At 42.4% G+C, this 23,936-nt stretch overlaps 1 protein-coding gene across 10 annotated transcripts in view; it reads left to right on the forward strand.

Moving 5' to 3' along the window:
• The window catches only part of OSBPL3 (oxysterol binding protein like 3), a 177,785-nt gene that overhangs the window by 78,198 nt on the left and 75,651 nt on the right, over positions 1–23,936 (forward strand). For 7 of the 10 annotated variants that reach the window (XR_012010850.1, XM_072783731.1, XM_072783727.1 and 4 more), the window contains exon 3: positions 10,323–10,562. The exons of 1 other annotated variant lie outside the window; for it this stretch is intronic. Coding sequence is in view for 8 of the 9 variants with exons in the window: in XM_072783731.1 (XP_072639832.1) it covers positions 10,467–10,562 (96 nt within the window). In the remaining variant the exon portion in view is untranslated. Of the gene's footprint in view, positions 1–3,328; positions 3,395–10,322; positions 10,563–23,936 lie in introns of those variants that run through there. 2 more of the 10 variants (XM_072783733.1, XM_072783730.1) reach the window with 2 other exon arrangements.

A 23,936-nucleotide genomic window follows, 5' to 3' on the forward strand; every position in this document is an offset into this window, starting at 1 on the left:
TCAAATTGCGCCAGCAGCAAAAGCCACTATCCTGAGGGAAGTCAGAGGTTAGGGGCAGGGAGGTAATGAGTGCCAAGAGTGGAGCAGCCTGTGTGACCAGGAGTAGGTGCTCGGATTTTCTGGGAGGAAAGCCCCGGGCATCAAGGCAACCAGCTGGAATTGCCAGACAAGAGCATTTTTGTGTAGCAGGTTCCTTTCCCATGTTTTACGGAGGATGTCAGACTTCTCGAAGAAGCATATTTGATGTATTTGCTACAGTATTTATCTTGTGATATCCTTGTGAACAAGGTAGAAATCTAAGGTCTGAGTCATAAGCTTTTTTTCCTGTTAAAGGGTAGGATTCATCTAGGTATATGACATGGAATTTTCATAATAATCATTTGGACAAAAAATAAGAATCATTTGGAAATTACCTTTACCTCCTTCCCCATATCCGCATGCAAGTGCTCTGTCCTAGAAATCCTGCCAGCTTTGAGTTGGCCATCTGTGCCCTCTGAAAGGCTGGAGTGAGCAGCTGTGGCCGCTAGGATCTCCTCCAATTGTCCTGTCCTTTACCTTTCTTTACTAACAGGCACCTTTGATATGCCACTTGCCGATTCTGTGAGCTAGGGGTTATTTGTGTGTCTGCCCCTCCCGCCCCTCTCACTTGTTCAGAGCATCTCTGGGGCATCTGGATGGTGAGGCCGGGGCTGGGGCTCCCCCGCAAGATAACACAGGGGCATCCTAGGGAGCCGAGGAGGAAGCTGCCCACTATCAGGACATCTTGCCAACAGCAGCTCATGTTACTTTCTAGCTTAAAAAAAAACAAAAACAAAAAAAAAACAAAAAAAAAAAACCCACAGATTTTTAATTTAAATGTTGTCTTATTTCACAAAGTATTTGAAATGGTTCCCAAGAATACACACAGGATCCAGGAAATTAGTGGGTAGTTGAGAGAATTAGAGCACAGTGACAGTAAGGTAAGCCAGGCACACAGAAATGTTCACCTTCACTATGGTAGTTCTCTGTCCACCCTGGCACCCCAAGCAAAGAGGGATATGTTCTCTGTGAATTCCCAGGCTCCAAAAGTGGAGAACACACCAGTCATTTAGGAGTGGCACTCTGATACTGAGACCTGGCCGTTTTCTTAGAAAGGTTCTTTAAAGAAACCCTGTGTAAGGTGGTATGACCAGTTTGAGGAGCAGTTTGGAACTAAAATGAGTTCTACCTCGAGATACACGGTCATTCCACTTATTTCAGAAAATCACTCCATAGCATCAGAAAGAGCAGACCCTACCCCTCTGTTTTTAAGAGCAAAGGATCCAAAACAACGTAAAGGAAGAGTAAGTTAAACAAGGCTTATTCATACCATGAAACTGTGTGACACGAATGAACTAGAGTGTATGCATGTGTAGTGATTGTTATTGAAAATCAGCCTACTAAAGAAATAAATGTATGGTATGATACTATACATTAGGCAAAATTCTTTAAAAGCCAGAAAAATGGTAGTTATAAAAATAAAATATTGTTTAAATAAGGATGGAGACCTGTTAATGTTAGGTAATAGGAATGTGGATATTTGTAAATATCCTTCTTACTTTTCTGATTATTTTTTTTAATATTTTATTTATTTATTCATGACACACACACACAGAGAGAGAGAGAGAGGCAGAGACACAGGCAAAGGGAGAAGCAGGCTCCATGCAGGGAGCCCGATGTGGGACTCAATCCTGGGTCTCCAGGATCAGGCCCTGGGCTGAAGGCGGCGCTAAACTGCTGAGCTACCCGGGCTGCCCTACTTTTCTGATTCTAAGAGAAAAGCAGCCACTGTGATGTTGTGCACAAGAGTGACGACAGCACTGTACACTGGCAGGCTCATGGAGAGGTGACTGCCCTGTCACCTTTCATAGGCCTTTGTATGCATTAGCTCATCTAATCACCTCAACAACCCCTTTGGGAAGATCCTTTCATTATTTCCATTTGTCACACGGGACACTGAGGATTTAGAGATACTCAAAATTTGCTGAAAGCCACTTAGGAAGACTGGCTTTGGACCCAGGCAGTTTGAATCCAGAGCTCATGGCCTTAATTATTACACTACTGTATAAAACCTTCCAATATCATTGGGTGGGTTGGTTGTTTATTTTTGTAAATATGATCTCTCTCATTGTAGGCAAAGGAGAGGACTCAGAGGGCAGTGCAGGCAAAGCAGTTCTTTAGAGGTTCTAAGAACAGTGCAGTTTGACCAACTCCTCCACTGATGAATCTGGCTTGAGCTACATGCACACATTATGTTACCTTTTTAGATCATTACTGTTGCCTGTCAACCTTGGATGTGCATCAGAATCACCTGTGGAGGTTTTAGGACTTTCAAAGCCTGGCCCCACCACAAATCCCACCATACTAGACCATGGATGGGGCCTGGTCATCAGCATTTTTAAAAGCTCCCCATATAATACTGAGGTGCAGTTAGAGTTGAGATCCACTGCTCTACAGAGTCTAGACAGTACAACACTCAAGGTTATGATATTTGGCAAGAGCCTCCAGGGTAGATATTTTGTGTTGAGGATCAAGGACAGATTCATATGTGATGACTCTTGTGATCAGAGTGCAGTTAATGTCTCACGAAATGAAGGCTCCTAATCAGGAAAAGGGAATGCATGGATCTCCACCCACCCCCACCATGCCCGCACGGGCCTTAGTCTGTCCCCCTCTGTCTTTGTTTTCTGAAGGGTCAAGAAAATGTGCCATGGTGACTAAGCATGGGAGTGGGGACTGGAAGCACATGTATCTGGTAGTTGCCATCCCTGGCTTAAAGGAACAGTCAAGCCACAGAACAGAATCTTTCTCAGAGGAGAGCTCAGGATCTAGTCCAGTCCCTGACAAATGTATACCAGAAATCTCAAGATTCCATGGCTAGAATATTAATGTAGGGCAGTGGTTCTTAAATTCATATATCAAAATCACCTAGAAAGCTTACTAAAAACAGGTCCCACCCTCAGCTCCTGCTCTGCAGGTCCTCCACGGGGTCTGGGAATTAGCATTTCTAGCGAACATTTCCAACAAGGTCATGTTGATGCTGCTGCTCTGAGGACCAGTTTTTGAAAACCACAGGCCTAGGATAATAAAAGGGAGTTTTGGCTTCCTATCTACTCTGCTTACATCACAGATACACAAATAGAAGGATTGGCTCGGGGTGAGATAAGAAGGGTTAAGCACTACTGGCTACATCATGCACAAAATCACGTGGGGAATGTGTCACATGTACAGGTTATCAGGCCCATCCCCATCCCCAGATATTCTGATTCAATCCATCTAAAGTGGAGCTTCCAAAATCTGCATTTGAAACAAGAATCCAGGAGACTTTGAAGAAGGTGGATCTGGACACTTTGAGAAATTGGGCATGACTGTACAGGTAGGGGGATTGCAGTGGGTTGGCAAATTTGAACCCGGAAATGAGAATAAAGGGATAAATTAGCATCAAGCATTGGAGAGGATTTCAGTGCCGTTGGTGCTCTTCTTAGTAAATCTCCTAGTATCATTTGTTAGATGAGGACAGAATTCACATGCCTATGCAATCTGTGATTGCTTCCACAAAGGAAAAACCAGCCAAGAACACTGAATGGCAACTGGTCCCTAGAAATGTCTTGACAGACTGGAATCAGGGGTCAAAACTAATATGAAGAAATAAAGAAATAAAAAAGAATAGGCAAGTCCTGAATTTCAGCTAAAGGAAGGAAAGGAGTCCTATTCAGAGAGAAAAGCCCAGCTTCTTCATGGCTCTTGCCACATCAGAGCCCTAGAGGACTGTAAGGAAGGGAGTGCTAGAAAGAGGTGTGGGTGTCCCTAGAGCTCAGACACAAGTAGGCAGTGGTTACAGTTGTGGTGCGAACGTGGCCAGGGAGCCTGAGTGCTCTCTGCCCTCCTGTTCTGGGCAGACCACACCTGGAGCTTGCCTCGATCTGGGCACCATTTTTGGGGAAGCACAGACAAATGGAAGTGTAATCAGAATGGGATGGCTGTGGTCATAAGGATTACATAAGACATGGCTGATGAAAATAGGACTGTTTGGTCTGGAGAAGAAAAGATTTGCTGGGCAGGATGGGGGAGTGGTGGTGGTTCCAGTGTAGGCATTGATGAAAAAGAAATTATTAATCTTGCCCTGTGTCATGATAGAGGGCAGGTCTGGGAGCAGTGTGTCCTAGTGAGACAGGTTTCAACTCTAATTGAAAAACTGTCTAGAATAGACTTCTTTGGAGATGAGTTTGGCTGTGAGCCTCAATACTTATCCCCCCAGGAGCAGTCGGCAACATCTCTGCATCAAGTCAGCCATCCATGTAGTTAAGGCATATTGGCCAGCATTACACACCGAGGTGCAGGATCAAGCTATTTGAGGCCATTGTGATTAGAACCTGCTTCCAGAAACCTCTGATCAATGTATGGATCTTAGAGTCAAATGACCAAAGCCCTACTATTGATCATGTAAACATCGTGGAAATCAGGGTGTCTCAGTGGGCATCATTTCTAAAAACATGCATATCCAGGATTTGAATAATTTTCTTTTACCAAAGCAGACTGGAAGACCAGAAATGGATATTCCATTATAATTTTTTTTGGTGTTAATTTGGGACATAATTCTTCTATATATTATACTGGGAAATTTTAAATTAACTAGAACTGTATGCCATCTGGCCTTCTTGTGAGTTGTTTTCAAGGATGAAAAGAAAAGCTGTTTCTCAGCCAAACATGACCAAGTGTGTAAGTGCAGACTCCCAGGCCTAATAGAATAATAAATAGCTGTGCTATATGCCACTGTTTCAAACTTACTAGTTATTGTTCAGTTGCTTTCTTGGATAGCCAATGCTGATGAATAACGTGGCTTTCATCATTTGCATTTATGTCTTATTCAAAGTAAGCATGCTGTTTTGAGGATTTAAAAATCTGTTCACACTTGTGGTACGGATTTGGGGAAAATGTTAATATGTTTTAAAATTCTGTAGAGTTCTTATTTGTTTTTTGTTGTAAGAGGAGTATAGGATCTTATTTGGTGCTGTATATGCCACTTTCAGGAAGCCAAGAGAGGAAAAAATGGAGCTAACGTCTGTTGAGTGTCTATTCTATACACACCAGACACCTTGTTCTCATTTTTCATTTAATCCGCATGATGCTCCGTTTCCTACCCAAAAACCCTAAAGATCACAGAGGTTACTACATCTGTCAAGGTGTGCAGAGTTTGTAATAAGAGAGCACCAATTCAAAGCTCCTTCTGAGTCACATACATCTTAGTCTATACATCTTCTTTACATCTTTTTCCAAACTGTGTATTCTTTTTTTTTTTTTTTTAAGTAAAAATAGCCACAGGGGATCCCTGGGTGGCTCAGTAGTTTGGCGCCTGCCTTCGGCCCAGGGTGTGATCCTGGAGTCCTGGGATCGAGTACCGCATCGGGCTCCCTGCGTGGAGGTCTGCTTCTCCCTCTGCCTGTGTTTCTGCCTCTCTCTCTCTCTCTCTCTCTCTCTCTGTGTGTGTGTGTGTGTGTGTGTCTCATGAATAAATAAATGAAATCTTTTTAAAAAATAGCCACAATAAGTCTTAAAATCAGCCTTTGTGGCCCAAATGCTTGGCAGTGTCTTTATCATTTATTCTTCCCCATTCTTGGTAGAAATCAGTTCTCTTTCCTCATGGAAGCGCTGTGCTTGCATGTCTCATGCACATTGGACTTTTAGTTGGAATACTATTTTCGCCTCGGTCTGACCCATTAGCTTCCAAGGGGACTGGCAATGATGCAAGGACCTAGCTCATCTTAGAAGCACCAGAAGGGCATTTTTTAATTGACCTAAGTGCATTGAGCTTCTCATACCCATTGGATTTGGCTACCAGGTGGTTTGTTGAAATGAAAGCGGGTTCCACACTGAGTTCTGTCTTGCAGCAAACACTTGCATTAGGCAGAAGGCACAAGAGCAGTCATACGAGCTGTTCCTATAAGTTTGGGAAGTCTCAGCTGTCTGTCTGTTGGAGGCTTAGACAAATACTTGCCAGACAGGTTGACTGGGGGCAGGTACCACAGCTTTCAGCAGGAGGATTTGCTCCTTTCCCTATTGGATCAAGGGTCAAGGGATGGAGGAACCTTCTGGGGAGCCTGCAAATGTTCTATTTCTTGGTCTGGGTGGTGATTATTTCAGGATTTACCAATGTAAAATATCATAGAGCTGTCTGTTTAAGATTTGTTCTCTCTACTATATGGAAGTTATGTTTCAGTGAAAAAAATAAGGGGAGGAGGGATAAACTATTGTCCTTAAGTCATTCACAGCATGTGGGCAGGGAAACTATTTTAAAAAAAACCCTTAAGTTAGAGGATTTCCATGGAAGGGTCACTGGGAGAAGAGAAAGCACCAAAGCGCCTTCATAGGTCCATATACCCCTGAACCAGCGGCCCTGGGCCCTGGCCAGTGTTCATCACCCTTAACGGCTTTGTCTTCTCCATTTGACTAGGTCAGCACTTGGCATGGAAGACCCCAACCTTCTGTGTGACTCCTCTGTGAGGGTCCTTTGTCTTGGGACTCCTGTCAGGGTCTTCCCTCTGAGCACCCTCCCGGCCAGCCCTTAGGGTCCTCTAGGTTGTCACAATAACTACTCCTTCCACATGACCACTTTACTCCCGAGGCACCTTCATCTCGGGCCTCTGGTGCCTTCACGCTTTGTTCTACCCTGTTTCAAGTATTTCCTTTTCCCAAGATTTTGACCTCTTTTGCCTTTCGAGCCATAAGTGAACTGAATTTTAACTAGAGATTTTAACTGAGTTTCTGATGCAGCTAGGCTGGAAGGTTCTGGGAGATGAAATAAGATGCATCTGCCTGGGTGGTAATCCCTGACTCCTTCGAGGATGGATGTTGAGAGGCTGGAGTCCTGAGGGAGAAAGAGAGGCCGGACCTCAAAGTACCCACTTCAGTGAGTATGGCACTTGGCCTGCTCACAGCCCTAGTCCTGCTGGCTCTTCCTTTCGAGGTGAAATTTAGTGGAGCTCAGAGATAAAGATGACCTTGTATATCCGCTGCCTCTGGGACAGGGTTGTTGTGTTGCTAACCGGGTAGTTTCAGAAGTCCTGCGACCCTTCATTGCCTAAGTCTTCCTTGCTGCCCCTGCTGCACAGTCGTTAGACAGCACCCCTCAGCCTGCACTCACCCTGGGGGAGCCTCAGCTTTTAAAAACATGACAGAAATACTGGCGGGCACACGCACAAACCCTTTGCTGGTGTTCCGGATCCACTGTGGCATTGGTCGTCATGGCAACGGCTGCCCCCGCACACAGTTCATCATTTGGGGTTCCCGTCACAGCTTTCTTCCCCCCTCCTTCTTACACAGCAACAGCCACCGTGCTATTAAACCCAACTATTAATATATCCGTACAGCCTTGCTTGGCAGTTTCTGAACTCAACGGTGTTGGCCTCTAACTTCGGGTCCAATTAGTCATGGCCCACAAGTAACGCTGACTTTGTGGACAAGCTGCTGTTGGTTTGGTGTTAGTCTTAGTTATTGTTGGATCCAATATATCTGAATTCAGAGATTTGGGGGGTTTCTAGGAAAGCAATGTGCGAATTGAGTTCTCCAGCTCCACAAGTACCTTAATTTTATTTTCTGAGATGATATTTCTCACTGTCTTGGGTTATTTATTTATTTATTTAAAAAAGATTATATTTATTCATGAGAGAGACACACACAGAGAGGCAGAGACACAGGCAGAGGGAGAAGCAGGCTCCACACAGGGAGCCCGATGTGGGACTCCATCCCGGGACTCCAGGATCATGACCTGAGCCAAAGGCAAATGCTTAACCACTGAGCCACCCAGGTTTCCCTCACTGTCTTGGTTTTAGTTGATGGTTTTAGCCTACTCATTTTTTAAAAGTTTTTATCTAAATCCCAGGTAACAAAAAAAATAAAATAAAATAAAATAAAATAAAATAAAATAAATAAAATAAAATAAAATAATAAATCCCAGTTAACAACACTGAAGTATTGGTATCTGGCGTACACTATAGTGAGTCAAAACTTCCATACATCACTGGCTGCTGATTAGCAGACTCATTTTTAAAGAGCTAAGTGTTAATGAAGGGCATAGGAGATTGAATATTGAATAATTAACCAAAGGTTTAAAATAATATCTAACTAGCTGGGTCCCGGATGATTATATAACACGCTTCTATTTAAAATTAGACTATGTGAACACTAAGAACCAAATAGATGGGATATAATTTTTTTTATTGTTGTTGTTAATATGCTTGGGAAAGTTACAGAATTTATTTGAACTTAGTATGTCAAATAAAAGGCTGGCCTACTTCAGCCCAAACCAAACACGTTACTCACTCTTGGCTCAGGGCTGTGGGTGAAGGCAGTGGTTCACCCGGGAAGAGCTGCGGGTGGCAGCTGGCAGCCCAGCTAACTACTGTAGGAGGCGTCCCTGCCCCTTCCCCGATCAGTCCCCTTCCCCATCTCAGACACTTTGCCATCTTAAAGGTCCTGTGCTGTGGGATGTGGGAAGGAGGGGGGTGGTACCTCTGCAGAGCTGATATAGGATGTATGCCCTCCTGAGTCTTTCTAGGCAGCTTCTGGGTTCTACTGGGTCCCAGAGCTGGGCAGTGGCTGTTGTTGCCAGACCTGGCTATTAAAGCATGCTGAATTCCAACCCCAAGGTTAAAGACCTGGCATCTAGGGTGAATTCAGCCTCTTGCCAGCTTTGCGAGGAGGCAAGTTATTTAACTTCTCAGAGACTCAGTGTTTTCCTCTGTAAAGGAGAGAGAATCTCCTCCCATCAGACTGTTGATTAAATGAGATAATGTGTATGGGAGACTCTTACTTTAGGACTTGGCAGTAAGTAGTGTGGACTCAAAGATGATTATTGTTTCAATTACTAGTATTCTCTAGGTGATGTGAGAAGTTTTGTTTTCCTTCATAGTTTTGTCACACTATATAATAGTGTTTTTAGACAATGTCTCCAAAACCTTTGGTAGAATAAATCTTCTACCCGATCCTTGCAAACAAAACAAAACAAAACACAAACAAACAAACAAAAACAAAAAAAACCCACAAAAAACCACACAACAGTTTTTTTTAAATTGCAGTAAAATACATATAACATAAAAGCAACTTTTAACTATTTTCACATATATAATTCAGTGACATTTAGTTGTTCACACTGTTGTACAGCTATCACCATGATCTAGTTCCAGAAGTTAATCACCCTAAAAGGAGACCTCATAGCCATACTCTATTTCCCAATTTCCCCAGCCCTTGGCAACCCATACTTGGCCTCGTGCCTCTATGGATTTGCCCACTGTGATTATTTCATATAAATAGAAAGATATGTGGTCTTTCTGTCTGGCTTGTTTCACTTAGCATGATGTTTTCAAGGTTCACTCATGCTGTATCATGTATCACTATTTCATTCCTTTTAATTCCTAATAATATTCCACTGAATGGATATACAGTCTTAGTCCATTTAGGCTGTTGTAACAAAATACTACAGGCTGGGTGGCTTATAAGCAACAGGAATTTATTCCTCAGAGTTCTGGAGGCTGGGAGCCCAAAATGAGGAATGCCAGTGTGGGCACTGGGCCCCTTTGGGTCTCATACTTAATTGTATCCTCACATGGTGGAAGGGAGCTGTGTGTGGTCTCTTTTATAATTAATTCCATTCATAAAGACTGTGTCCTCAAGACCTAAATACCTCATATATCACATGTAGTTTATCCATTCATCAGTTGATGGATGTTGGGTTGTTACTACCTTTGATTACTGCCGATAGCATTACTGTGAACCTTCTTGTACAAGTTTTTGTTTGAACACCTGTTTGCAGTTCTTTGGGGGATGCACCCAGGAGTGGAATTCCTGGATCAGATGATAGTACTGTTCAACTTTTTAAAAAACTGCCAAACTCTTTCCAACTTCACTGTACCATTTAATATCCCTACCAGCAATGCCTGTGGGTTGAAGTTTCTTCTAATACTTGTTATTTTCCATTAAAAAAATTATACACTAAGTATGAAGTGGTATCTCATTGTGGTTTCAGATGGTTTTTATAGTACTGATTTTGTATGTGTCTGGACTCATATTTTCTTACTACTGTTCTTAGTTCTGTCATTTTGCAAAACTACATGAAAAACCACATATACATAATTTCCAATATAAGATGGGTATAAAAACATCTTTTCCTTCTCAGTTTTTGATACAACTAAGCATCATGGCTCTGTGATCTGAACCATAGACAAACCACTTGCAGACTATCAGTGGCTAATTATAGATGGTGTCTGATGCCTCTGACCCTCTCTGTAATCCTTTTCTTTTGCTTTTAGAGATTTCCTCTGGGTCATCCAAAATGCTTTTAAAACGTATTGGATAAGAACTGAGCCACCTGCCTGTGTGGGACTTCCATACTCTCAGCTCCACTGTCTTCTGATGGCATTTTGACTGCATCGAGGCCAAGTGACCCACTGCTCATGATGAGTGACGAGAAGAACCTTGGGGTGTCCCAAAAACTGGTCTCCCCTTCAAGGAGCACAAGTAGCTGCTCCTCCAAGCAGGGAAGTCGACAGGTAAAGTTTAACCAATGCAAATTTTAAAAAAATGTTTAAAAGAGGTTTTATTGATTTGAGATAGAGCAAGAGTGAAAGCCAGAGAAAGATATATATATATATCTATATAGATATATATATATAGAAAGAGAGACAGAGAGACAGAGAGACAGAGAGACACAGAGAGAGAATGCACACAAGCTGGGGGAGTGGCAGCAGAAGGGGAGAGAGAAGCAGGCTAAGCAGGAAGCTCCCACTAAAGCAGGGAGCTTAACTCTGGGGCTCAGTCCCAGGGCCCTGGGATCATGACCTGAGCCGAAGGCAGATGCTTAACCAGCTGAGCCACCCTTAACCAATGCAAATTTATACTAAGAAATTTTTAGATTAATATGTGTGCATATACTTGGGAACCCCTACTTCTCAGTGTAAGAGCTTTCAGACATATTTTAATTACATGAGAAGAGTAAATTTTAGGTACTTTTAATAACGCAGCTTAAGTGCTTACCAGATGGGAAGGAACCATACTTGGCTCTTTGCATTATTTTATCCAATCCTTGCAAACGTCCTCCAACACAGATATTAATATCCCTATTTTCTCCATGAGGAAGCTGAGTCAGACCAGCCGAGTTACTTGCCCAAGGATACACAGCTAGTAAGTGGCAGAACAAGAAATCAAAACTCAGTCTGACTCCAGACTTTATACCCTACTAACCAAAACAAAACAAAAAAACACAATCACTTTTCCAGTAAGCTTAATATCCTCCTGCCTTCCTTCCCCTTCCCAAGCCTTTTCCCACCGCTTCCAACCACAGATTGCCCTGTTGGGGACTTTGAATCTCACCTGCTTTATTTATCCACTGGACGAAGGAAGTGAATTCACAGAAAAGTGGCCAAAAGGAATTAAGTAGGAAGAAGAAAGGAGTGGAACAAAGAACTGAATAATTAACTGCTAACTAAGCGTCACCTGTAATTATACGTTGTTTCTTGATTTTCTTTCTAATAAATCTCTGTTAGCAGAATTCGCTGGTTTTAGGTCAGTGGCAGTAAATGCCTACGAATCATTATAAGTCTGCCACCTGCAGTTAAGTAGAGAGTGGGCTGTCAACAAGCCGTAGGTTCACAACCAAAGTGGTCTCTGAGCTTTTTCAGGATCTAGCGGCTGTGCTGTCATTGCCTTTCCCCCATGGGAAGTGCTGGCCTAAGAATTGGCCCAGAGTCCTTGGTTCCAGATTTGGAAGCAATAATCCAGCAACCTCCCACCTCAGGCACGTCCGCACATTTATGACGCATCATCACGGGTCTCTCCATCTGAACATCGCCTGGGACAGGGAGCTTGCCACTTCACAGTGCTGCATCTTGTCATTAGAATCTGCAGTTTTTGACAGATTAGATTTTACCCCAAACCAGACATTTGGGGAGCCCTCCTAGATCTCCTGTGAGGGGTTAGGAAGAAAACATTTTTTTCAGCACTGTAATCACTGCTGTCTGGGATTTAAAAAAAAAAAAAAGGACTAAAATTAGTCCTTGGCTAATGCATCATGGCTTCTTTGGAGTTGTAGTTTCACAAGGGTGGCTATATGTTTGCCCACATTGTCAGCTTTCCATGAAGGTATTTCTCTCCCTAAACCAAAATTCTGATTGGGATTGGAGCCTGAATATGTGATCTATTCCTCATCCTTTGTACTTAGTAGCATCTAGTACTATGCCTTTTTTGGAGAAAGAGAAGGAACATGATTGATTTAAACAGCCAGTGCTTATACCACCATTGAAATTAGAGCAGTGCTGTGACCTTCTGCAATTGAATACTATAGAAACTTTCTTTTGGTGGATTATTTGAATTGATTAATTTGGTTTTCACAGAACTTCTTTTGAGCTTGTCATGAAAAGTAAGAGGAATATGCATGATGCCCCAGTTTTTTTCTAACTTAGGATGATTTGGCCCATTCAGCTATTCATTCATCGAATGGCCATCTTTTATATTTAGGATCTCCCATTTTAAAGTACATATAATGTTGCTTTGTAAACATAAACAGTTCTGTGGCAGAGCAGGTGGAGAATTTAATAAGTTCATTCTAACTCGAGACTGAATCTAGTTATAAAGGCCATGTTTAACTTCAGGAACCATCTTCTTGCTCTGCCCACTTTCCCATCCTTCTATCAAGGAGAGGTGTTCTGTCGCAGGACTGGCTTAGCTTTTCCATCCATATCACCTACCTTGGCAGCCATGTCCGTTCTGCTGTCACAAACTGTCCCAAGATTGTCTTTCATTCTCTAAAGATGCTGTGGAGGTGCAGAGACCTTGGAAGTTCAGCCTTCATGGCTTGGAGGGAACAGAGCCATAGCCCATGGTCTCACAGATGCTAAAGATAGTGATGCTGTGTTTCCGATCACTTCACTGGAAAGTACAAGTTCAACACTTCAAACTTAAAGATTTATATAATAAGAAATTTACTGTGAGGAATGTTGAATTCTGATACAGATAGTCTGTGCAACAAGCTACATGTTTATAAAGCTCCAGTTTAAAGTCACTATTAGGTTGTTCTTTTCATTTCACGGCAGGGGCAGGGGGTGGAACAGTCTGATATTGACAGTATTGGACCCTCTTTAATGCTGGTTCTTCTCATATGCTTTGGAATTATGCTTTGGAGCATGATCTTGAGTTTGTTTCTTTGTTCTTTCCTTGCTCTCACCCTGCCCTATCAAGGGATTTGCTTTTACCTGCTTCTTACCACCAAAGTCCCCAACCCAGAGCCAGGGGTATATAAGCAATTGGGAGCTTCTCTTCCACTTCAATGATAAAACATCCAAGATCCACGACCAGGCCAGTACCCATGGCCCAGGTCTGGTTGTGAGGCTGTGTCTGCCTTCTGCTACCTCCCTGGATAAGGCAGGTTTAAAAACCCCCTTTCATTGTGGTATGGAGCTCCCCTTCTGCATTTGCTTATTTCTAGCAGGGAGGCTAGCTCAGGTCCCTGTGGACATTTTCAGCCCCAATGGCCCACAGAAGTAGGACTCCTGGACTCTTCAAAGTGTCCTTTGCATCTCTATTTGTGTTTGACCCATGGAGATATTTATTTATTTATTTATTTATTTAGACCCATGGAGATATTTAATCTTTGTTTTTTAATTACGCAGACACACACACATACTTACAAACCCCCTACATGTTTGTAACTTTGCATATTCTTGCTGTTTGGGGCTGGGGTGGTGATAAGAGAGGGGTACTAAATGCCCAAACTTAACAAGATAGTCTTGGTTGGAAGGCTTGGTCGTCTTAAGTCATTTTACTTAAATTCTCCTCCAGCATCACTAGGTGACATTGAGAGTCTCTGTACTCCAGTTACACTGGCTTTCTTTCAGTTCCTTGCACTGAACTTGCCTTTGTTCTTGTTTCTTGAACTGAATTTGAACGTGGCCTTCTTACCCCAGAGCCTCCTCACATGAAACCACAAGGAGCTATGCATTTATGTATAGATATTCCCCTCTCTGCATGTCTTGTGAGAAGAGCTTGCTTCCTTGAAGGATAGAATGACCAACAATTGTGATTAGTGTCTTTGTTTTTACATCTGACCCAAGTTTACAACCTAAGACCATGAAAACCCAAGAAGGGATCTGTCATCTTTTAGCTTAAATACTAGGGCTTTTGAAATTTAAGTCTAGTATGCCTCATTTTCTCAGTATGGAAACAACCTGCAAATACAATCTCATCAAGATAATTTTGGGAGGAATGTCTGCATTAGTGATTAGAATTTGAACTCTCCAGCTTTGGTTCCACCCCATCATTGATTCTGTGACCTTAAACTCTTTAAACTTAAGTCTCTGTTTCTCATCAGCAAAATTGAAATTATCATTCTTTTTCACATCAGATTATTGTGAGGATTAAAACTAAAGCATCTAGGATCAGACTCATAATAGGTCCAGAGTTCATATTAATACTCATTTTTGTTGTTATAGTTAACATTAATTTGAACTTATTTATGAAAAATCTAAGTGCTCATAGAGAATAGTTCTGCTTTTTCCCCCTAGAAAGTTCTATAGGCATTATAAGTGTATCTATCCATACCTCCTTACTACTGTACAAAAGCCTACAAAAGTATACAATCCATATATGAATATATACTTTTAAAATAAAAGTGCCTTCTTTTATGCACATTAACAAAACACTTTTATTTATTTATTTAAGCATTATTTTCTTAGAGGGAAAGTGCATGGGTAGAGGGGGAGGGACAGAGGAGAGAGAGAGAGAGAATTTCAAGCAGGCTCTATGCCCAGCATAGAGCTAGACACACTGGCTTGATCTCATGACCTTGAGATCGTGATGTGAGCCAAAATCAAGAGTAGGATGCTTAACCGAATGAGCCAACCAGGCGTCCCCAAAATGCTTTTAGAGAAGAATGTAATAGAATATTTAATATTTGGGCTGCATTTGGTATCTTCAATATCTGGCATAATTCATACCTAAAACAAGTAAGAAGAGTTGGTGAATCCTTACCCTTTTCTGTTCTGCTGGGCTTTGTCCTCTCCTGGGTATATATATATTTTTATCTCTTCCCTTGCCAGGGCCTATTTAATGGTAGTAGCTGCTTAGAGTGTTGCGTTGAGATGGATTCTACAGCTGAGACTGACTATCGTGAAAAAGAGTGCCACGTTTTCAGCTGTGGCTCATGGGCATAGGAAGGGTGAATGGCAGCGCAGGTGCCACATTTGTCGCCCCATAGTGATACCAGAGGGTTGAAGTCCAGCAATCTCTGCTATAGTCTTTATATTCCACTATTGCAGAAACTTTAGGCAAGTGAAGTTTGCCTCAGTTCTTGATCCATGAAATGGAGACAAAACTTGCCTCCTGCTTCCTTTCAGGGTTGTTATGAGAGAAAATTGAATGTTTTACTGACTAAAAGATATTGAAACTATTGGGAGAAAGATCCTCTGTAAATTTAAGAAACTCTGACCATTACAGATCAGCTCCCTTTGAACTCAAACCAGTTCCAGAGCCAGAACTGAAATGGTCTTATCAAATGGTCTTGAAATGGTCAAGAAACCTGATAGTCCGTGGAAGAAAAGGATCTCTTTGAAGAGGAGCAGAGCATCCTTCCCATATAGGGCCTTTGTAGGATAGATACCTGTTCTCAAGGAAATCCCCCAACTGAAGGAACCAGACTACCCAAGGAATAGGCCGTTGGTCCCTTCTGATTGTCTTACTCATACCCTATTGTTTTGTAGTGATCTAGGTCCATCTTTGCTTTAGCGGTCTTCCCTGCCTCAGGCTTTGTTTCAGCTACCCCTTCAGCTAGACTGATCCATATGAAACTGTACTATCCTTTTGACTTTTGTGATTTTTCTGGAAAAGAATCTTCATTTATCGCTGTAACACTTCAAAAATAACTTTTATAAAAATAATATATGCTCACTGCAGATCATTTCCAAGGTACCTGCACATCTATGTTGAATTGCAATACTTTGATTCATTTACTTTTAATGAATGCTGCTGATAGGCCAAATCAATTGAAGCCTGAGAATGACTGTTGGTTGTGGAGGTCAGAGTTGGTGTTGTCTAGTGGGAGAGGCAGGTGTGAAAGGCTGGTTAGAGCTCATTCACGAGAGAATAGGAAAAGAGAAAGAGGACACCCCCCAATTCTTCCAGGCCCCAGACAGGATTTGAGAGAAGCCTTCACATGTTCCATCTGAGAACCTTGAGCTTAAATAATACCATGCTAAACATTACCCTTTTCTCTCCTCACATGGATAACCCTCTTCTGATTAATTCATTGGTTGAAAGAGTGTATAGTTCTCAGAGTCCTGGGTTTCTACTCACACATCTTTTTAGTTCTCATAGCACCTAGCATAAGGCTTTGCACATGGCAGATTCCAATTATTGGACTAAATTTACTGAATGCTTATAGCACGTATCCATCAGAGCAGCTTAGAATGTATGGCCAGGTGTACATGGGGAATGGGAGCAGAATGCCCACAAATCCCTGAGCTCCCTCATTCCAGTGACATATTGTGAGGATCTTCAAAAATGAACAAAAGCCTCTCCATTGAGTTTCTTCTGGCAAACGATGAAATTCCTAAATGCTTTCTATGCCTGTGGTCTCTGAACAAACACTCTCTTGGAAAGTATGGAACAGATATAAAGGTTGTCTTTATTTATTTTTAAAGATATTTATTTATTTATGAGAGACAGAGAGAGAGGCAGAGGGAGAAGCAGGCTCCATGCAGGGAGTCTGACATGGGACTCGATCCCGGGTCTCCAGGATCATGCCCTGGGCTGAAGGTGGCACTAAACCGCTGAGCCACCTGGGCTGTCTTTGTTTAAGCTGACCTGTATTCACACGGGCTCTGCTTTTCTGCTAGCTGGGTGACCTTGCCATGTTATATAAAATCTCTGAGTCTCAGTTCTTCAGCTGTGAAATTAGGATCGTTGTGCTTCCTTTGGAGAACTAAATGAAATAATAAATATGAAGTACCTAGGCTAGCACACGGTAGACATGAGGTAAGTGTGGATTAATGAATGAATAAGCATGCAGTTGCTAGGTTGAAAGATGACTATTCACAAAGTTCTGTGGATATATTAAGTAGGTTAAGGGATACCTAAGTGGGAGAGAGAATTGCTATTTCTGAACTTGTAAAATATGAGTAATTTCCTCTCGCCTTCTTCCCACTGCCCCCTTACATTTTTTTCCTAGAACTTTCAAAGTAACACATTTCAGAAGCCAGACCGAGCTAGATAAAGATGAATAAGTTTTCTCTTTATTAAAAGAGTCCTGTATGCCAACGTTTTATTTTTTATTTTTTTAGCCAATATCTATTAAGAAGCAATTATTAAAAGACCCTGGGCCAGGGTTATGTGAGGCTACCAAGGACAGGACAGCTGAACAGACCACTATTGAGAAATTGACTCTGTTGGGGAGATTGCTTTGTAAAGAGAGAACGTTTCCTTTCTTTCTTAATGTGTTGTTAGTATTTGCTGTATAAGTTGGAAATCAGAAGGTGAATCCTTTTAAAGTAATTGGCAACTGTTTCACTCATGATTGTAGGGGATTTGAAAGGAGAGAGCCATTGCGAGATAAGTCTCCATACAATTATGCAATTTGCTCTGGTCACCCGCCTGCCCCTGGGCTCATCTGAGATGGTGTTTGAGCTCTCTCAGGGTCACCTGATGAGGGTTTATTTATGCAGGCTATTAGATTATGCTGTGCTTCAGGGAGCCGAGGCTGTCTGGGTTTGGTGCCAGGACCCCTAAGACATGGGCCTGAATGGGAGAGAATATATAAACCAAGGAGTGAAAAGTGAAAGCCGTAATGCTCAGGTGTTTATAATTTCAGCTGTCTGGGTATTGAACATGATTAGTCCTACTTATTTCTTTTAAATGATCATGTCTTTAGAGACTCTGAGATTTAATATCTGCTTTTTGTAAGCATGAGCTATATAAACACCACAAGGAAGACCAGTCAAGGAGGAGGGACTTGAGAATGTCGATTATGTCAGTCAGTTGTTCTACGATGGTCACAAAAGATGACAGGCAGCAGGCATGAACTCACTTGGGAGCTGGGTGGCCTGAGTTTAAATCTTGAACTGTTTATAAGCAGTTTGGCTTTGGACAAGTTACTTAACTCTCTTTGCCGTGGTTTCTTATAAGGCTGTGCAAATGAGTTAGAAGAAAGGCTGCTTGCGGTAGGTGCTACGTAAATGTTAGATACATAAACCATCACCTTCCATAAGCAGAAGGCCCAGGAGTCCTCATGCAATACCACATGATAACTGCTTCCCCACTTCTTTCAGCTACGAGCTGGGTGTCACAGTGTAGTCACATAGCTTGGCTTCTGCTGTCTGGACTGGTCTGAGAAAGGAAGAGTTAGTGACGGACACTAGAAATTAACAAGTATCTGTTAGCATTTTTACAGCTCATAATATCCTTTCATGCCATCCCTTGGAGTCTCAGAACAACCCAGTAAGGTCTGTTTTTATTTTAGAAACTTTAGAAAGAAAATATGGTTCAGAGATACTAACCGACTTATCAGAGTCACACAGCTTGGGAAATGGTAGGGGACCAGGCAACCATCTATTTGGAGAACTCTGGATTTCTGTGGGTGCTAGAAAGCTGCTTTAGAAGTTCATTCAAGTTCTATGTGCCTCATGGACAAATGATTGTCATTGTAACAAAGCTCCCTAAGCTAAGGCCTCTCTGAATGCAGAGACAAGGATAACGCAGAGGTGGTCTTAGGATCCCTGAGGTCTCTCTGGAGTGCTTTTTGTTTTGTTTTGTTTTGATTTTTTTTTTTTTTCTGGTTGACCCAACAGATAAAAATAATTAACCTATATGTTTTTGTGTTAGCTTTCCAGATTCTCACTTTCTGGGCCTTTATTTCTTGCTATTGCCTACCTTTTGATCATACCTAAACAAGTCACACTGATATGATGCACTGAAAGTAGGCAGGGCAAAGATACAAGGCTCAATTCTCAGTATCTTTCCACTCAGAGTCTTAGAGAGAAAAAAAAATAAATGTTCAATAGAAGAGGTGAGGACTTCAGCTGAAAGAACATATTTGAATTGTTGGGGCTTCTTTGTTACTCTCCATGTCCACAAATGATAGCCTGTCAGCTATATTCCCGCTGTGAAGAACAGGAAAAGTTGAACTTTTGAAACACTTCTGGAGGTTTTCAGAAACCTGCTTGTGTTGTTGTGCAATTGCAGGAGGATGAGCATAGCAAATATATTCTGGTGGGTTCTAGAAATACTACCTTGGTAGAAACTACATAGGGTACCCTAAGAAAGTCAATATATTTATCTATGGTTGGCATCGGCCATAGGGCAGGATACAGGAAAGCAGAAGAGTGACCCAAAAAGCTTTTGTTGAGGGCACAGCTCACTGGCTCTACAGTTACTGTATTTTCTCCAGAAGTTATAGATACAAATATGAACTAAATTGACTCAACTGTTCTTTCCTAGGGAGGGGGTAGTCTAAATCTACTTCAGTGATAAGATGATATTAAAAAGCTGAAGGCCCAGAAACAACAGTGTAAGAAGTAAGACAGTGGAAAAACAGAAGACTTCTCTAGAATAATCTGACATCCCTCCTAAATCCTCTATACGCTGGCCCTACCATCCAGTGCAGTTGTGTCTCCCTTTGCATCTGTACACAAGCCTGCATCACAGTTAAAATCACCTTCCCTTTGTCCCACTCCAGAGGGGGCACATCCCTGGCACATCTCTGGCTTAGTGGTTCCTTTTACTGTGTTAGTGGGCTGAATGGTGTCCTCCCCTCCCAAATGATATGTCCACAGTCTAATTCTTGGAACTTGTGTTACTGTATTTGGGAAGAGGGTCTTTGGAGATGTGATTTATTTAAGGATCTTGAGATGAGGAGATCATCCTGGGTTACCCAGGTTGGCCCTAAATTCAATCACCAGTGTCCTTGTAAGAAGCAAACAGAGAAGAATACAGACATGGATACGAAGACAGAAGCAGAGATTAGAGTGATGTGGCTATAAGCCAAAGATGCCAGTAGCCTCCAGAAACTGGAAGAAGCAAGTAATGCTCTCATGGACTGGATGTGTGTGTCTCCCTCACCTGCCACCCATTCATATGTTGAAGCCCTAACCCTCCTGATGATATTTAGAGGCAGGCCTTCAGGAGGTAATTAGGTTTAGATGCTGACATGGGGGCTGGTGCCTTCCATGATGGGATTAGGACCCTTATCAGAAGCGAAAAGACACCAGAGCTCACTCTCATATACAGGAGAAGGGCTGTGTGAGCACACAGCAAGAAGGCAGCTGTGTAGAGGCCAGGAAGCAGATTCTCACCAGGAACCAAATCTAGCAGCACCATGATCTTAGATTCCCCGGCCTCTACCAAATCTGTGGTATTTTGTTATAGCAACCTTAGCTGATACAAACACAGTCTCCCCTAGAGCCTCCAGAGCCAGTGAGGTTCTGCTGATACTTCGATTTTGGAGAACAGTGAGGGGATAAATGGCTTTTGTGTTAAGCCACCCAGCTGTCCAGACAGCTGCAGAAACCTTCCTTTGCACTCTGTGTCCATTTTTCTTTGAGTCCTGTCTCAAGTCCTCTTCCTAAGGTGGGTCTAGCTCGTGTGATTGTGCTCGAGAACTCCTGTAGCATGTTCCTCTGAATCTCCCATTTCGCATTTTCAAGTCTTCGGCCTTGTGCTATCTCTTTATCGTATCTTTAATATATGCCAGCTTCTTGGAGGCCAGCACCTGGTTTTACATCTTTCCATCTCTAGGGCCTGATGCTAAGCTTCAGACCTGTGAGTAGAAGCTGCCTTATTAAATAGAAGGCCAGTTACGAATCAGAGTCTAACTGAACACCTGGATCATTCCTTCTTTGATTCATAAGGCTCTCCACGATCTTATCCTGTCACTAGGTTCTCATTAGAGAACCAGTTATTCTTCTACAGACGGAGGGAAAAATCATGGATGATTTGGATCAGGGACAGGAAGAGTTTATTCTGGCACCTACTACTATGATTCTAAATTATATGTGCATTAGTTAGCCAGAATGTGTCTCTACTTTGATTGCAAATTTTAATTAGCTTTGAAAAAACAGTTTTGAGCACACTTGTCAGAACACTGTTATCAGCTAGCGCCATCCAGCAATGAAGTGGGTTTTCTTCAGGAGTTACGTACCCCGTAATTGGAGTGCCAAAGTGTTATGTCTGAATACCGAGAGTCTGTGATTCTCTCCAGGCTCAGACACCAAAGGGCAGAGCTCTACAACATGCCAAAAAGAGTATGTTTTTTTTTTTAAATGAAAAGATAGTAAAGATAAAATATTAAAATGGTGCTGGAAGGTATACAACAAAGAGTGCAAGAGAGTCTCCCCCCTTTTGTGCCTCTGGCTGAGTTCCACTCACAGAGGAGTCCATGTGGGAGATTTTCCCTGGCACCACATGCACCTGCCCCTGTGTGGTGAGTGAGCCAGGGTGGGGGTGGGGAGCCTTCCATGAGGCCGTCTGCCACTGTGACAGTGAGAGAATTCTTAGCAAGGGGTATTGGCAAGGGTACCAGGTTGGAGTCAGAAGATTGGTCCTGGTCCTCAGAAGCCCTTCACCTATTTTTGTGGTCCTACACAAATCATTTATCCTGGATTCCTCATCTCTAAAATGAAAGAGCTAGGTAAATGACTTCATGTTCTCTTTCAAACTCTGAGGTTTAAAAGAACTATTCTGGGAAACCTGGGCAGGGGGCCTCAGTTCGGAGAAGCGTCTACCTTAGGCTCAGGTCGTGATTCCACGGTCCTGGGATCGAGCCCTGTCTCAGGCTCCCTGCTCAGTGGAGAGCTTCCTTCTCACTCTCCCTCTGCTGCTCCCCCTGCTTGTGCTCTCTTTCTCTCTGTCAAATAAATTAATAAAATCTTAAAAAAAAAAAAAAACTATTCCATGACTTTATGAGGGAAAACAAATCAGTACCTCTGTACCCTGGGGGTGTGGAAAAAAAAAAACCAGGAGAGACTCTTGAGTCCCTTGAGTAGATAGAGTTATCTTGTCATCACTGGCTAACACACGTGCCTATTAAGTACAGGAACGTGCTACCAGAGACAGATTCTGCCTGGGGAGAGAACAGTGCAGGGTGCGAGGAGCTGGCTGGCAGGGCAGCAGGTGGCCTTGCATGGTCTCTAGTTTACCCATAGGTGATCTCACCTTGAGTGGACACTGAGCAGACAGGGTCTTGTGTGATCTGCAGCCCTCTTACCAGTTTGTGATGTTGGCCAGACTACATAGGAGCTTAATTTTCCTTATCCGTAAAGTGAGGGTAGTAATACCTTCATTATGGAGTCATTGGGGGCACATAGTAGATCATCAAGAAGCAGTAGTTATTACTTGTATTCCTATCGTTGCTACCACAGTAGCAACTAATCGCCCCTTCCCCCCTCTCTGGTGGACTGCACGGCCACAGCACGATGACATTTATAGGTTTGCTGTCTCTATCTTAAACATAGCTACAGCTCTCTGGGTCCTGTTGACAGAGCAGAGGATTATAGAGAAAAGAGTGCATAAAAGATGCTGTCCGTAGTCTTGAAGAGCTTGCATACAATTAGGGGGATATTTAACAAAATGAATAACCCACAAATCTATTTGAAGATCCTAAAAAAGTACCAGTGTAATTACAGCCATAGCTGCTGAGTGCGCAGCAGGGTAGAAATAATCATTATGTGTACATTAAAGTTTTTTTTATTAATACTGTTTTAATTATAAATCCATCTGTGGTTAACATGACTAGAAAGCATTTTTCTTTTATTTGGACCTCAGGTGGAGTTAGCAGCACAGCTGACACATCACCTGGTTTTTCTTTTCTTTTTTTTCCTTATTGTAGATATCACCTGCTGCCAATGACCCTCCTTTTTTTCCCCTCACCTCCTGTGCTAGCTCAAGAGTTCACCCCCAAGATTGAGTTCATACTCTGCATTATCTAAGTAATTAAGACACCAGAGTTTTGGTCTGTGACTGCCCAAATAATGAAGGCTTAACACATTTTAAGGACTAAGTCATCCCAATGTCATCCCCCTGCCACTCCCACCTGGGCATGAGCTGCATCTCGAGTGTGAAGGGAAAGGAAGGAGATGGCCATTGGCAGGTCATGACTCTCTTCCCCATGTAGCCTTCAGAGTGGGTTCTTCCCTGTGTAGACTTCCTTTTTTCTTCTCACTGAGACCCTAAGATCAGGGATTGTACCTGAGGTTACTAGATAGAAGCTAGTGCTACTGGTTTTTGGTTTGCTTTAGGAGACTTTATCAGCCAATATTTTATTTTATTTTATGTTATTTTACTTTATTTTAATTTTTATTATGGTTAGATCACTTAACAGATCTTCTATCTTAAGTTTTTATGTTCACAATACAATATTTTTAACTATTGGCATAATGTACAGCCGATTTCTAGAATTTACTCATCCTGCATAACTGAGACTTTGTACCAATTTTATCATGACATGAGTTTGGGAAGTAAGATTTGGACGGGCTTTCGTTCATTTATTCTGACCTCCTTCCTGGTCTAGGAATCCCCCTGGAGTCCCTCTGCCAGCCTCCGATGGAGCTCTCCAGTGACTAGGCAACTGGCTCCATGTTGCTTTTGTAATTGTTCATTGCACTGATTATTAAAGAATCAGATGATCTGTCCTTTGTGCAGCACTGGGATCCAGGGCCTTGTACTTCTTACCCCATTAGTCCCAGTTTGGCCCTCAGAGCCTATGAAGTCAAACTCCAATTCTTCAAGACAGCCTGGTCACCTGGAGTGTGGTTACTCTCAAGTGCTCCCGTGGTCCAGTAGTAGCAGCCTCACCTGGGCAGGTGCAGAAGCAGCTCAGGCCTCGCCCCAGACCTACTGAAACTAATATATTTTTAAAAGATCTTATTTATTTATTCATGCGACACACA

Source organism: Canis lupus, chromosome 18 (assembly GCF_048164855.1).
Source record: "Canis lupus baileyi chromosome 18, mCanLup2.hap1, whole genome shotgun sequence".
Classification (NCBI taxonomy): Eukaryota; Metazoa; Chordata; class Mammalia; order Carnivora; family Canidae; genus Canis; species Canis lupus.